At 45.2% G+C, this 16,413-nt stretch overlaps 1 protein-coding gene across 2 annotated transcripts in view; it reads right to left on the bottom strand.

Moving 5' to 3' along the window:
• Positions 1–16,413, bottom strand: part of LOC140408523 (5'-3' DNA helicase ZGRF1-like) — a 139,440-nt gene that overhangs the window by 21,817 nt on the left and 101,210 nt on the right. For both annotated transcript variants that reach the window (XM_072495876.1, XM_072495877.1), the window contains 3 exons: positions 16,012–16,146; positions 10,847–11,111; positions 7,029–7,180 (listed from right to left, as the gene is read on the bottom strand). In XM_072495876.1, the coding sequence (XP_072351977.1) occupies positions 7,029–7,180; positions 10,847–11,111; positions 16,012–16,146 (552 nt within the window). The remainder of the gene's footprint in view (positions 1–7,028; positions 7,181–10,846; positions 11,112–16,011; positions 16,147–16,413) is intronic.

Here is a 16,413-nt window from a genome sequence, read left to right as displayed (position 1 = left end):
CAGTTAAGATGGTGGTCCTCCCGAGATTCCTTTTTGTGTTTCAGTGTCTCCCGGTGGTGATCACGAAGGCTTTTTTCAAAAGGATAGAAAAGAGTATTATGGGTTTTGTTTGGGCCGGGAAGACTCCGAGAGTGAGGAAGGGATTCTTACAGCGTAGTAGGGATAGGGGGGGGCTGGCACTACCGAGCCTAAGTGAGTATTATTGGGCCGCTAATATTTCAATGGTGAGTAAGTGGATGGGAGAGGAGGAAGGAGCGGCGTGGAAGAGATTAGAGAGGGCGTCCTGTAGGGGGACCAGCCTGCAGGCTATGGTGACAGCCCCATTGCCGTTCTCACCAAGGAACTATACCACGAGTCCGGTGGTGGTAGCTACACTGAAGATTTGGGGACAGTGGAGACGACATAGGGGAAAGACCGGAGCACTGGGGGGGTCCCCGATAAGAAACAACCATAGGTTTGCCCCGGGGGGAATGGATGGGGGATATGGAATGTGGCAAAGAGCAGGTATAACGCAATTGAAAGATCTATTTGTGGATGGGAAGTTTGCGAGTCTGGGAGCGCTGACCGAGAAATATGGGTTGCCCCAAGGGAATGCATTCAGGTACATGCAATTGAGGGCTTTTGCGAGGCAGCAGGTGAGGGAATTCCCGCAGCTCCCAACACAGGAGGTGCAGGACAGAGTCATCTCAAAGAAATGGGTGGGGGACGGTAAGGTGTCGGATATATATAGGGAAATGAGAGACGAAGGGGAGACTATGATGGACGAACTAAAAGGGAAATGGGAAGAAGAGCTAGGGGAGGAGATTGAGGAGGGGATGTGGGCAGATGCCCTAAACAGGGTAAACTCGTCGTCCTCGTGCGCCAGGCTAAGCCTGATTCAGTTTAAGGTATTACACAGGGCACATATGACTGGAACACGGCTCAGTAAATTTTTTGGGGTGGAGGATAGGTGTGCGAGGTGCTCGAGAAGCCCAGCGAATCATACCCATATGTTTTGGTCATGCCCGGCACTACAGGGGTTTTGGATGGGGGTGACAAAGGTGCTTTCGAAAGTAGTAGGAGTCCGGGTCGAACCAAGCTGGGGGTTGGCTATATTTGGGGTTGCACAAGAGCCGGGAGTGCAGGAGGCGAAAGAGGCCGATGTTTTGGCCTTTGCGTCCCTAGTAGCCCGGCGCAGAATATTGCTAATGTGGAAAGAAGCCAAGCCCCCGGGGGTGGAGACCTGGATAAATGATATGGCGGGGTTCATAAAGTTAGAGCGGATTAAGTTCGTCCTAAGGGGGTCGGCTCAAGGGTTTACAAGGCGGTGGCAACCGTTCGTCGAATATCTTGCGGAAAGATAGATAGGGGAGAACAAAGAAGGCAGCAGCAGCAGCCCAGAACTTGGGGTGTGGGGGGTGGGGGGGGGGGGGGTGTGTGGCCTGAGACAAGGCAGTTGCCAATTAGGGCTAGTTTTTATTTTTGTTATTTAATATTTATTTATTTGTTGTTGTTTTCTTTTGTTCTTGTTTAAATAAAAAAGGTCATTATTATCTGTATTGTTATAATGTTGTGTAAAGGATGCACAATGTACTGTGTTGGTTGACCAAAAATTTTCAATAAAATATTATTTAAAAAAAAAAAAAGAGACACAGCCTGAGTGAGTGAGACACAGACAGAGTGAGAATTTGAAACATGGTAATTTGGTGCAGTGAGGTAATTCGGTGAAGAGTGGGAGAAGGTGCTTTTTCCCTACTGTTTTGTTCTCTTTCTTCTGGCCTGTAACTTTTAATCAGCAGGGAGAGAACCTGAGAACATCTGAGACCCTCAGAAGGTAAGTATGTGATTTTTACTAATTTTTACTTTTATTACCGTTTCAAATTGTATGTGTGTGGGGGGGGGGAAACTGAAGTGACATCACAGAACAGCTGTGACGCGAGTGGCTGGGTGGGAATCTACACTAAATTAAAACAATTAAGCATTGGTAACTAATTAAACATAATTACTTAATTATAATTTAGACGGGTATCTAAGCCAGAGATCGGAGAGTACTATATTTAGCTTTCACATTTATAGTAGAAATCTAGTGCTAGGAAACAGATAGTTAACAGTAACTTTTTTTTAATGTAATTTTTTAAAAAAACTTTTAAATTTAATTTACTAATTAATTGACGCAATGTCAGTTAGAGGGGTGCAGTGCTCTGACTGTGAGATGTGGCAGGTCCAGGAGGCTTCCAGCGACCCGGATGGCTTCATCTGCAGCAAGGGCACCCAACTGGAGCTCCTCACAGACCGCATGGTTCGGTTGGAGCAGCAATTGGATGCACTTAGGAGCATGCAGGTTGCGGAAAGCGTCATAGATAGCAGTTATATAAATGTGGTCACACCCAAGGTGCAGGCAGAGAAATGGGTGACCACCAGCAAGGGCAGGCAGTCAGTGCAGGAATCCCCTGTGGTTGTCCCCCTCTCGAACAGGTATACCCCTTTGGATACTGTCGGGGGGGATAACCTATCAGGGGAAAACAGCAGCAGCCAGAGCAGTGGCACCACGGCTGGCTCTGATGTTCAGAAGGGAGGGTCAAAGTGCAGAAGAGCAATAGTAATAGGGGACTCTATAGTCAGGGGCACAGATAGGCGCTTCTGTGGACGTGAAAGAGACTCCAGGATGGTATGTTGCCTCCCTGGTGCCAGGGTCCAGGACGTCTCCGAACGGGTAGAGGGCATCCTGAAGGGGGAGGGCAAACAGGCAGAGGTTGTTGTACATATTGGTACTAACGACATAGGCAGGAAGGGGCATGAGGTCCTGCAGCAGGAGTTCAAGGAGCTAGGCAGAAAGTTAAAAGACAGGACCTCTCGGGTTGTAATCTCGGGATTACTCCCTGTGCCACGTGCCAGTGAGGCTAGAAATAGGAAGATAGAGCAGCTAAACACGTGGCTAAACAACTGGTGTAGGAGGGAGGGTTTCCGTTATCTGGACCACTGGGAGCTCTTCCGGGGCAGGTGTGACCTATATAAGAAGGACGGGTTGCATCTAAACTGGAGGCGCATAAATATCCTGGCCGCGAGGTTTGCTAGTGTCACACAGGAGGGTTTAAATTAGTATGGCAGGGGGGTGGGCACGGGAGCAATAGGTCAGAAGGTGAGAGCACTGAGGTAGAACTAGGGAATAGTGACAGTGTGGCTCTGAGGCAGAGCAGACAGGGAGAAGTTCCTGAACACAGCGGGTCTGGTGGCCTGAAGTGCATATGTTTTAATGCAAGAAGTATTACGGGTAAGGCAGATGAACTTCGAGCCTGGATTAGTACTTGGAACTATGATGTTGTTGCCATTACAGAGACCTGGTTGAGGGAAGGGCAGGATTGGCAGCTAAACGTTCCAGGATTTAGATGTTTCAGGCGGGATAGAGGGGGATGTAAAAGGGGTGGCAGAGTTGCGCTACTGGTTAGGGAGGATATCACAGCTGTACTACGGGAGGACACCTCAGAGGGCAGTGAGGCTATATGGGTAGAGATCAGGAATAAGAAGGGTGCAGTCACAATGTTGGGGGTTTACTACAGGCCTCCCAACAGCCAGCGGGAGATAGAGGAGCAGATAGGTAGACAGATTTTGGAAAAGAGTAAAAACAATAGGGTTGTGGTGATGGGAGACTTCAACTTCCCCAATATTGACTGGGACTCACTTAGTGCCAGGGGCTTAGACGGGGCAGAGTTTGTATGTAGCATCCAGGAGGGCTTCTTAAAACAATATGTAGACAGTCCAACTAGGGAAGGGGCGGTACTGGACCTGGTATTGGGGAATGAGCCCGGCCAGGTGGTAGAAGTTTCAGTAGGGGAGCATTTCGGGAACAGTGACCACAATTCAGTAAGTTTTAAAGTGCTGGTGGACAAGGATAAGAGTGGTCCTAGGGTGAATGTGCTAAATTGGGGGAAGGCTAATTATAACAATATTAGGCGGGAACTGAAGAACCTAGATTGGGGGAGCGGACGTTTGAGGGCAAATCAACATCTGACATGTGGGAGGCTTTCAAGTGTCAGTTGAAAGGAATTCAGGACCAGCATGTTCCTGTGAGGAAGAAGGATAAATACGGCAATTTTCGGGAACCTTGGATAACAAGAGATATTGTAGGCCTCGTCAAAAAGAAAAAGGAGGCATTTGTCAGGGCTAAAAGGCTGGGAACAGACGAAGCCTGTGGAATATAAGGAAAGTAGGAAGGAACTTAAGCAAGGAGTCAGGAGGGCTAGAAGGGGTCACAAAAAGTCATTGGCAAATAGAGTTAAGGAAAATCCCAAGGCTTTTTACACGTACATAAAAAGCAAGAGGGTAGCCAGGGAAAGGGTTGGCCCACTGAAGGATAGGCAAGGGAATCTATATGTGGAGCCAGAGGAAATGGGCGAGGTACTAAATGAATACTTTGTATCAGTATTCACCAAAGAGAAGGAATTGGTAGATGTTGAGTCTGGAGAAGGGTGTGTAGATAGCCTGGGTCATATTGAGATCCAAAAAGACGAGGTGTTGGGCGTCTTAAAAAATATTAAGGTAGATAAGTCCCCAGGGCCTGATGGGATCTACCCCAGAATACTGAAGGAGGCTGGAGAGGAAATTGCTGAGGCCTTGACAGAAATCTTTGGATCCTCACTGTCTTCAGGTGATGTCCCGGAGGACTGGAGAATAGCCAATGTTGTTCCTCTGTTTAAGAAGGGTAGCAAGGATAATCCAGGGAACTACAGGCCGGTGAGCCTTACTTCAGTGGTCGGGAAATTACTGGAGAGAATTCTTCGAGACAGGATCTACTCCCATTTGAAAGCAAATGGACGTATTAGCGTATTAGTGAGAGGCAGCATGATTTTGTGAAGGGGAGGTTGTATCTCACTAACTTGATAAGAGTTTTTCGAGGAGGTCACAAAGATGATTGATGCAGGTAGGGCAGTGGATGTTGTCTACATGGACTTCAATAAGGCCTTTGACAAGGTCCCTCATGGTAGACTAGTACAAAAGGTGAAGTCACACGGGATCAGGGGTGAGCTGGCAAGGTGGATACAGAACTGGCTAGGTCATAGAAGGCAGAGAGTAGCAATGGAAGGATGCTTTTCTAATTGGCGGGCTGTGACCAGTGGTGTTCCGCAGGGATCAGTGCTGGGACCTTTGCTGTTTGTAGTATATATAAATGATTTAGAGGAAAATGTAACTGGTCTGATTAATAAGTTTGCAGACGACACATAGGTTAGTGGAATTGCGGATAGCGATGAGGACTGTCAGAGGATACAGCAGGATTTAGATTGTTTGGAGACTTGGGCGGAGAGATGGCAGATGGGGTTTAATCCGGACAAATGTGAGGTAATGCATTTTGGAAGGTCTAATGCAGGTAGGGAATATACAGTGAATGGTAGAACCCTCAAGAGTATTGAAAGTCAGAGAGATCTAGGTGTACAGGTCCACAGGTCACTGAAAGGGGCAACACAGGTGGAGAAGGTAGTCAAGGCATACGGCATGCTTGCCTTCATTGGCCGGGGCATTGAGTATAAGATTGGCAAGTCATGTTGCAGCTGTAGAGACCTTAGTTAGGCCACACTTGGAGTATAGTGTTCAATTCTGGTTGCCACACTACCAGAAGGATGTGGAGGCTTTAGAGAGGGTGCAGAAGAGATTTACCAGAATGTTGCCTGGTATGGAGGGCATTAGCTATGAGGAGCGGTTGAATAAACTCGGTTTGTTCTCACTGGAACGACGGAGGTTGAGGGGCGACCTGATAGAGGTCTACAAAATTATGAGGGGCATAGACAGAGTGGATAGTCAGAGGCTTTATCCCAGGGTAGAGAGGTCAATTACTAGGGGCATAGGTTTAAGGTGAGACGGGCAAAGTTTAGAGTAGATGTACGAGGCAAGTTTGTTTTACACAGAGGGTAGTGGGTGCCTGGAACTCGCTACCGGAGGAGGTGGTGGAAGCAGGGACGATAGTGACATTTAAGGGACATCTTGACAAATACATGAATAGGATGGGAATAGAGGGATACGGACCCAGGAAGTGTAGAAGATTGTAGTTTAGTCGGGCAGCATGGTCGGCACGGGCTTGGAGGGCCGAAGGGCCTGTTCCTGTGCTGTACATTTCTTTGTTCTTTGAAGCAGCGGAGCCAGTGAGAGAAGATCCGCTTTGTTTCTGGGGCACAGGCGTCTAAGTCGAGTTTTTCTGGCTTGAGAGCGGCGTCCATAGTGGCGTTGTTTGTGTAATAAATTGATATACCATCAATTCACAGCGAGACCATATGAACAAGTGAACGAAGGCTTTATTACATAAAGAACTATCCTGCCAGTGACTTCTGTACAAATGAGCACCACCCACTGGGCGCAGGACTATATACCGTCCTGGGGGGGGCGGAGCGAGAGGCGGAGCCCACCGGGGTTGCAGCTCAATCCTTAAAGGTTAAAGGTTACACAGGCACCACATCTCCTGGTGAATACATTTCACCACACAAGTGTGAACTGTATCAACAGGAATAGATAGCCAGACATCTGTTTGTCTAGATGGCCCTACTGCACATTATCCTATGGAGATTAAATTTGCTGGTGCTGGGAAATTGGTTCCACCTGCCATCTTTAAAGGCCTCCAGAGTTGGTCCAATATTCTCAGCGGTATCTCAGACCTTGCAAATTTAGCCTTATATCGCTAGTCTAGTGCAGAGTTGGGAAAATAACTAGATTTCCCTGTGGAAGGGCAGCACAGTGGTTCAGTGGTTAGCACTGCTGCCTCACAGAGCTGAGGACCCGGGTTCGGTCCCGGCCCCGGGTCATTGTCCGTGTGGAGTTTGCACATTCTCCCCATGTGCGTGGGTCTCACCCCCGCAACCCAAAACGAAGTGCAGTGTAGGTGAATTGGCCACGCTAAATTGCCCCTTAATTGGGAAACAAAAGAATTGGATACTTTAAATTTATTTTTTTAAAAGACTTCTCTAAGTAACACTCATTGTGACGGAACCACAACAAGGAGCTTCAAAAAAGTGTTCAGTTGGCTAATTAATCAGAAAAATGTAGTGACAGAGTATTAAAATTCTTACTTTGTTATCCTCTTCAAGTGGAATAGACTTGCTTCTGGACTTTTTTCGTTGTGTTTGGCCCTTCTCTGCCAACGTCTGGTCACTGTAACATTTCATGATCTTTTCCAGTTGTGGCTCACACTGGCATGCATGTTGCACGCCATTTTCTCTCACTGGGGGGAACAAATACTATGTCACTAATGTCAGTTACCAAGACAGATTTCCTTCTTTAAAAATATTGTTTTGATTCAAGAACTCGTAAAATTAATAGGTTTTATTCAACAACAAAAAATGATTCCAGATATTTTCTCAGAAGAAATATCACATCATTCGCAGAGTTTTATTTTTACTTTCATATAGAACTCAGATTAAGAACAAATGTTTTGTACACCCCAAGCCACAGAGGTGTGGTTAACAAGATTCCACTGTCAACATAAGAAGCGCCACATTTCACAAATAAACCTTACGTTGCATGTCCATAAAAAGGCAAAACAAAAATTATCACAATACTTCCTGTTAATATCCAAAACAGAGATAATGTAATCGTGTCAGTGCTGCAATGGAAACACGGCTACATTATAATGTTACATTAATCAATTTCAATATTTTAGTAGCTGTCCTGCCTGACGACAACAGACCTAAAAACAGTAAAACAAAATACATAAGGTGATCTTGAAATTTCTTGAGAGTTCTGCTGGTCCGCAGCTATAACTTCAGTAGAAACCGATTGAACCCTTAAAAGAAACATATGAACAACCGAAAATGGCCGTTTATGCTTTTTCTCCAAGGATTTTGCCAATTTCCCAACCGAAGGCGGAATTCTCCCATTCCCTTGTCGGCAGGTTCAGTGGTGGATGAGGAGGGAAGAATTTGGCAGGGGCCCAAAAATCAGTTTTATGCCGGCGTGAATTTCCCACGGGATTGTCCGCTGGTGCCCACCATGGTGGATCAGGAAATCCGGTGGTGGTCGGTGACAAGCTGATTCCATCCTGCTAATGGGATGCAGATGAAGGCCCAACCAGAATCTCCCCCCCACAGATTCTCCGCAATGCCAGCGGGAAAACACATTGGTCCAGAACATGCGTGGCATGCATAAGGCTGGAGTTAAATGATGGAGACCACCAGCGACCTTGGAACACCACAGTAGTGGATGGGGGAGCATCTATCAGATGGATCTTCCGGATTCCGTGTCATCGAAGAGGCCAATCTTCCAGCCTCAGTGTATTAATGGAGATGCATCTTTTTTTTTTCTTCCAGGTGATTCACCTTCTTTCTTCAACGGTGGGATAGTATTGTTGGGTGCTTTTTAAATATGGCGCCCAGATATGGCAGCAGGACACATGCAATCACACCTGCCCTGCTAAACCCCTGGATGCATAATTAATGAGGTAGGACACGGAATGTATGGCATGGCCAAGGGATTTAGTCCCAGATGGGAGAATTCTGCCCTCTGACTACAGGAAGTCAGAAAAATCTGTGCTGAATGTTACAGCATTTCAGCAGATAGTAATGTTAGGTGAGGTCAAGATTGGATTTTAAAAGCCGTAAGAGTTTAGACGGAAGAAAAGACTGAGGGTGGTAAAGAGGTCTGTGGTTTTGAGATTATGGGAAAGAATGTCAGAGAATGCGTGAAGTCTACGTAATCTGTGGGGGGTACAGGGGAAGAGAGGGGAAGAGAGGGGACTGGCAAGTTGTGTGTGGGGGGGGGGGGCAGAGAGAAGTAACACACAACATATGAAGCATTTGAAGCTCTGTAGGGTCAGAAGAGAGGTACATGGATCACAATAGCATTGAACAAATACAAGAGAGGAAGAAAAGCCATGACTGTGAAACGTTGCGAGACATCATTTTGAGGAAATAAGATGCAACATAGGTGTGACGTTTTCAGAGATCTGTGCCACTCTTGGACCAAGCACCCATATCAATTACCTTCTGAAAAGAGATGGCCTAGCAAGCCCTTAACTCAAGGGAAATGAGGGATGGCAATAAATGCTGGCCCAGCTAGTGATGCCCATATCGCTTTGAATTTTAAACCCCGTTCATCAGAAAATCAGGGAAGTGTTGTCTCTGGTTTTCCAACCATTAATGAATTTCAATAAACAGGGAAATGTTGGATGACAAGCATATTTTTTGGATTTTCATTAAAGCCTTTGATGAGTGGCAACAGGAAAAAAATGTTACTTAAGCTTAAAGTAATGTGCAAACAAGGAATGGATAAGAAACTGGAAGGCTAGGACACAACGGCTAGAGATTTCAGCAGTGAGTTCAAGGCCAAGGGGAAGGAATTTATGTATTGCCCGAACAATCACAATTTGGAACTTCATTTGTATTAACAAATTGAATTGTGCAGTTAGGGTGGCACGGTGGGGCAGTGATTAGCACTGCATTCTCATGGCGCCGAGGACCTGGGCTTGATCCCGGGTCACTGTCTGTGTGGAGTTTGCACATTCTCCCAGTGTCTGCATGAGTCTCACCCCCACAACTCAAAAGATGTGCAGGGTAGGTGGATTGGCCTTGCTAAAATAAAATGCCCTTAATTGGAAAAAAAAAAGAGAATTGGATTCTTTAAATTAAAAAAAAACTTAATTGTGGAGTTCAATGCAAGCTAGTTAAATTCACAGGAAATACCAAACGAGCAGGGTATGTTTAATCCCAGAAGGTTACTTTGAAGCTAAAAAAAAAATGAATTCAATAAAATATATATCAGTAAGGTCAATGGTGCATTAACTTTAATACTACCTTGGGCTTTCCAAACTATGGGTCACGACCTCCAGTGGGGTCCCGAGATGAGATTTTGGGATTGTGAGCTCTAAGGCAGCAATGGCTGCCATGAAGTTTTGACTGATAGCTAACAGCTGCAAGGCCCTTTTAAATTCTTATGTTTAATGGGGGACACGGCCTAAGTGACTGATTGCTGAGGCCTGATTCCTGCTCCAAAAATGCTAGTGAAAAAGTAGATTTTAAAAAAAAATCTTACAGTTTAAACACTTCACTCTCACAAATCTCTCCCCTTTCACTATCTATCACAAGATTCCCGAATCCACACAAAGTTTCACGTTCCCTCTGAAGGACCATGTACCACAAGTCAACCGGAAGCTGTCCGATCCCACGAAAACTGCGAGGTGCATGCAATGCCTACTACTGCAATCGGTCCAGCCATGCTTGGAGTGCAGGTTGGGGGCTTGCTACCCACGCCTTTATCATGTGCCTGGAAAAATTGTTGACGGTAGGAATCCTGGAATTGGGTGACCCTGCCATTTTTAAACACCTTCAGAGTCAACCTGGCTCCGTGAAAACCGGGGCCATAATAACAACTGAAAGGGTTTTGGACTTTTTCAAGGTATCAGAATTTAGGACATACTACTTAATATGAGTGGCACGATGGCACAGTCGTTATCACTACTGCCTCACAGTGCGAGAGATCCAGCTTCAATTCTGGCCTTAGGTAACTGTTTGGAGTTTGCACGTTCTCCCCGTGTCTGCGTGGGTTTCCTCTGTACGCTCCAGTTTCTTCCCACAGCCCAAAGATGCGCAGGTTAGGTGGATTGGCCATGCTAAATTGCCCTTAATGTCCAAAGATGGTTAGGCTAAGGGGTTATTGGGATGGGGAGATGGTTTGGGTGGAGTGCTCTTTCAGAGGGACTCGATGGGCCGAATGTCCTCCTTCAGCACTGTAGGGATTCTATGACGCTCTTCAGTATCTTACCCAATACTTTCTCAGTTTTGAGTTATTGAACAAAAGCTCTAATCTGCACATTAGTGCAAATAAAGTAAAACTCCATTACAGAATACAAGATTTGTTCCTAATTTCAAGTACTTGCCTTTCTGATACACCTTACCTTCACAGTGATGAATAACTCTTTTCCACAGTCTGGTGTTTCTAAGACAGGTCAGATTGCCCACTATCAGCAAGTGTCTTTTCCCTCGGGTAAGTGCAACGTTCATTCGCTTCTCAGAATCTATAAACCCAAGTTGACGAGTCCTCACACAAGACAATACAATAATCTCCTTCTCTGCTCCCTGGAAAGCATCCACTGTTGAAACCTGAACAGCTTTAATCTCAGCTGGGTCACATTGTGCAGGGTAGTTAAGTAATCCATGTAACTATGAACAGCATTAAAAAAAAAATTATAAACGGGCACTACTTCCAATGGTAAAGGCATTAATGTCCACAGCTTCTTGCACGCTTGCATGAAACAAAACCTTTAAAACAAACCAAATGCATGCACTGTTGCAAGCAAAGAACATTAAGAGATGATAAAACCATATTTCCAATGTCAAAAATATTAACATTCATGGCAATAGATAAAAACCATACTGTAAAAATCAAAATGCTCAGAAAAAGAAATATGAACATTTTGCACATTAATTTCACTGATGCCACAGGAAAGTCACAAAAGGGGACACAAAAATATTAGAATGATCATAAAATAATGGTCACATCTGACGATCCCTGTAACCATTTTTTTTGTGGATGGCTTATTCAAGTGCAGGAGGCCTTTAGATTTTTCTGCATGCACGGGCATTAAAGAGGCTGACTTGTACTTGACCTGTGTGGGAACTTAGGAGTTGCTGCAAAGTTGTGGGGAGCTGACAGCCGATATTGGTCATATCTTTTATTTTAAAAAAATCTTGCAGTTATGCATGTTAGGTGGCCAGAAATAAACCTCAGCAACACAATTGAAAAAATCAAGAAAAGACAACTAGGCCCTTCTAATTGCTCAATGGGTAACTGCCTTTTTAACTCAGAGTTACCCAAAGATACGCAGGAGGATCATGACGAGCGATTACCATTGCTCTTTTGGTGTAATGCATAGAATGACAGCTTAGCTCTTCTATGTTATGGTTTTTCCATGCAGTCAATGATTGGCTCCATGCATCAGCAGGTGGCAGGAAATCGTAACTTGTGAACACTACTTAAATCTAACCTGCACCTCTGAAAGGGAAAATGCAATTTAAATAGAGAAGTTACTGGGAGTCCTCTGTGAGCTGAATCTGACCTTGCAAGGACAGCAGAATGGCTGAATGCAAAAGAGAATAGGCACCCTAAGTTTTCCGAAGTCCCACAGAAGGTCTTGGGGGAGGTGTGGGAAAGGAGGAGAGATTTCCTGTATCCACAGGAGGCTAGTAGACCCTCCAAACACGCAGTGGCCGGAATTGAACCTGGATCCTTGGTGCTGTGAGTCAAGCTGTGCTGACCACTGTGCCACACTTGTAAACTTGCCACATGCCAATCACTCATCTGCAAACAACCTCTATAAATCAGGACCCATACCTGAAATTCATGCATACTCACACATTTAGCACTTCTGCAACCTCATAACCATATCTCACAGCCTGCATACACTGCTAGCTTTTCAACCATGACTGCCTCATCACCCAAACAGATTGCACCACACTCACTGACATACTTCCCTTCCTCTTGCAGGAGACTGTAACATACAAGTGGAGTCAACAGAAATTAACCGAGAGAGGAGGCGAGGCATGCACCCTATATGCTCTAACTCCATGGCAAAGGTGGTACTGACCATTATTGAAAGAGGCCATAGTCACCAGTAGGGATGAATCATTGAAGATCATGACATCCTCATAAGTAATCATACTTCTCACATCCCACAAACACTTCTGATATACAATCTGCAGATGATGTCGGCATGAACCTTCTACTTCTTCCCTCCGTTCACAACAAGCTTGCCCATTTGCCTTCATTCTTTCAGATACTCAAAAAGTGTAGCCTTCCAGGCGCTGAAGGAACACAAGACGTGAGTGATGATCAAGACACACTGTCACTTGCTCTTATACTCACAGCCATCAGCTCAGATTCTGACATTGCTCATCTCCTAGAGGAAAGCATAGAGACGTGGCAAAACAAAGGGCACGAGTGGGCTGCAACTACAACAGGGACAAAGATAACGACAGTATTAGCTTGTCAATGGGTGAGCTAGCACATGTTTTACTACAGTGGACTCAGATGAAGACCTAGATGGGCCTGGCAACAGAAGATGGCTAATGGGTGTGAAAAAGAAAAATGCTTGGCTCAATGGGATGTTTGCCAGAAAGACTGCATTCAATATCAAGGAGCACGGAGGAACCTGACACCAACTTGGTGCAGGGCTTTGCAGAGTTGTAACATAGATCTGGTGGCCAACTTCCACCAACACACCTGTGGACAAAACCATGATGCCGCATCTAATGGCCCATGTCTCACTCTCCAATGGTGAACAATCAGCTTCCATTAAAAGTCTAGGAGCTGCAGTGGAAGCTGAGACTGAAGACATGCAAGCTCAGCCTGTCGCCATTAAGGCTGTGGATACCAGTGTTCAAAGGGGCATGCAGGAATTCACAACAACCCAGCAATCAATCCTCCCAATAGGTTTCTAGTTTTGTTGTGGGGTTGCCCCAAGATAATGGCAGAGCTCCATGTAGTGTGAGCCTGACAATATTCTTGCTCCAATGCCTGCAATTCCACAACTGCCTTTGCTGTTGCCTGTCAGGCAGCCAGCCTAGACTGCTGCTGCCCATGTTAAGATGCTGCAGTCTAAAGAAAGCCCTTGTAGGCTAAAAGCTGCTCAAGGTCGACCTCCAAAGCCATCGGCAGTCTCTCCACTGAAAATCCATAGTCTTCCAGCAGTTAAGGGAATGCACAAAGGTGATCAATTAATATTTAATGGCATGAATTCATTATAAACTTGGTTTGGAATATTTATTTTCTGTTGGTTCTTGTTTTTGCATTGCAGTCAGAAGATGATATGATGGTCAATAACCGATGGACGGTAAGGAATGTGTTAATATTGTTGAATGGAGAATTGGGGTTGAGGTTACTGCTATCACAGCTGAGTGAATTCTTCATATGCAGCTAGGAAGAACAGGTTGCTGCCTCCCTCCTCTTCCACAATTTCTTCTTCCTCCTCGTTCTCCTGTACCTCACCTGACAGGTGAGGCTGTGCAGAGTGTAGCATACCACTACAGATCTTGAGACCCACTCAGCTGAGTATGTAGGCCTCCTGTGGAATCAGTGTGCCAATGGTCTGCTCTGTCATTTTTCTTGTGGCAGCATGGCTCTCATTGTATCTATGCTGCGCACATGCACATGAGCTGCGAAGCAGCATCAAGAGCCACACCATCAGCCTGGAAACCAATTTTTGGTTTGCCATGGTGGAACAGTGGACTGCTGCAGAATTAAGCCATCATGACTGTTATCAGGATACCAACAGCGACTTGCATGATTTTCAGCAAATGATTACATGTTAAGGAAGTGGAACCTTTTCCAGTTCTGCTACAGAGCTGAGTTGACGTGCGGTACCTGTAAAGCAACGTGCATGCAAACAATATCACACTGCTCAAGAATGGTGAGGCTGAAAACTTCGCAAGCCCTCATTCTCATTCAGTCAGCTTGTCTCTGGATGGGGGCGGGTTTATCTCTCTTCAATTTAAGGGGCCGAGACCTTGTGACCGGTCTTGTGCAACACTGGACTACAAACTGCAAGGTGATGGTGAATATCTCCAGCACCAGACTGGAAGGTGTCAGTTGTACAAAAGTTCAGAGTCCCATCACAGGCAATGAGTTCCTTGTCCTGCTTTGAGGTTTGGGTGCAGCAGTTGGCAGATTTCAGTGATAGCCTTAATAAAAGGCAAACGTCTCAAGCATTGGTTATCTCCCTCTCTAAACCTGTCAGTTGCAACATGGCTGGAGGGTCACCTCCGGCTGTCTGCCTCATTCTCCTGTTCTTTGCTCTATTCCCCTGCAAGGAGGGAAAGAGGAGGCCTGTGGTAGAGAGCAATGGCATGTGTTGTACAAATGATTGGACAGTGTTTGTTCGGGGTGACAATGAGGGAGAGGCTTAACATTGCATAAAAATGTCAAGAATGTCAAGGGGGTTGTTCAGATGGGAATGTGAGAAAGTGCATTGACAGAAATGGAGTGGCGATCCTGCCCCAAATAATTGGAATATTTGTTGGAGTCGGCTTGAGAAGACAGAACGGGGAGGGGTGGGGGGGCCTGTTGGTTTCACTGGCGGGCTTCTTCCTCCCATCGGAAAAAGAATTTCCCTGTGAAACTTACAGCCCACAGCAATTATATCCGGGACCAAAGCCCAGTCTTTGAATGCTGTTACAATCCTCATAGAGACCAATAACATCCAAAAAGAGATTTGAACTTCTAGTTGATAGGTGAAACTATGACACAAGATGCATTCTATTCTGTCAATTCATTCTGTTCTGCTCCCATCTTCAGCATCCATCAAATTTCATTTATTTAATTTGTCTTTAAATAATGGGACTTGAAATTGATTCCTGTGGGTCATCATCACACTCGCAGAAGCCAACTGGTTGGGGAACTGCAAATAATGTGGTAAATGCACTGGCTGGTTAAAGCCACTAAGAGATGCACTGTACTTACTTCTGCGTTTCCCACGTACTGTCTCAAGAACTTAAAATCCAACCATGTTGAGGTAATCTTATTGAAACATAGGATTCTGAGTGGGTTTGACAGTGTAGATGGTGAGAGGATGGGGTTGGGGGGGGGAATCTAGAACTGGGGGGGCACAGTTTTAAAATAAGGGGTCTTCCATTTAAGGCAGTGATGAGGAGTAATTTCTTCTCCGAGGTTCATTAGTCTTTGGAATTCTCTTCCAGAGATAGCACTGAAGGCTGTGTCATTGAATATATTCACTGTTGAGTTGGACAGATTTTTGATCTACAAGATAGTTAATGGGTTCTGGTGGGTAGGCAGGAAAGCGGAGTTATGCCCACAATCATATCAGCCATGATCCTATTGAATGGCGGAGCAGGCTCAATGGCCTACTCCCATTTCTTATAACATTTACGGCATTCATATATAGGATTATTATTATATGTTTATTTCCGGTTAGAAAAGTCACAATTAAAAGACATACCTATTTCTCCAATTTACCAGGAACAATGCTGCAGAAAATTCATTAACACAAATATAAACAGAATAATACAACTGGTAAAGGAAAAATGTGAAGAAGAAAATTTTAATTACCTTGTGCATCTGAGATTTGTATAGTGTTATCAATCCAATCATGCATCCTTTAATTCCACTGGCTATCAGGGACTGGATAAGTTTCACAGTGAATGTTGCTTCTTCTACATTATGGCAGCTGCCATCCATGTCCAGCTAGGCAGATCAGAACATAAATTACATTTTAATGAAATTGCAATATTTATATTTTGTCAACTCCAAATGAATTTTGTGGGGCTGTTTAGCACAGGGCTAATCACTGGCTTTGAAAGCAGACCAAGGCAGGCCAGCAGCACGGTTCAATTCCCGTAACAGCCTCCCCGAACAGGCGCCGGAATGTGGCGACTAGGGGCTTTTCACAGTAACTTCATATGAAGCCTACCTGTGACAATAAGCGATTTTCATTTCATTTCATTATCGGTG

This window comes from Scyliorhinus torazame, chromosome 3 (genome assembly GCF_047496885.1).
Source record: "Scyliorhinus torazame isolate Kashiwa2021f chromosome 3, sScyTor2.1, whole genome shotgun sequence".
Taxonomy (NCBI): Eukaryota; Metazoa; Chordata; class Chondrichthyes; order Carcharhiniformes; family Scyliorhinidae; genus Scyliorhinus; species Scyliorhinus torazame.
This window is presented reverse-complemented; position numbering and strand designations above follow the sequence as displayed.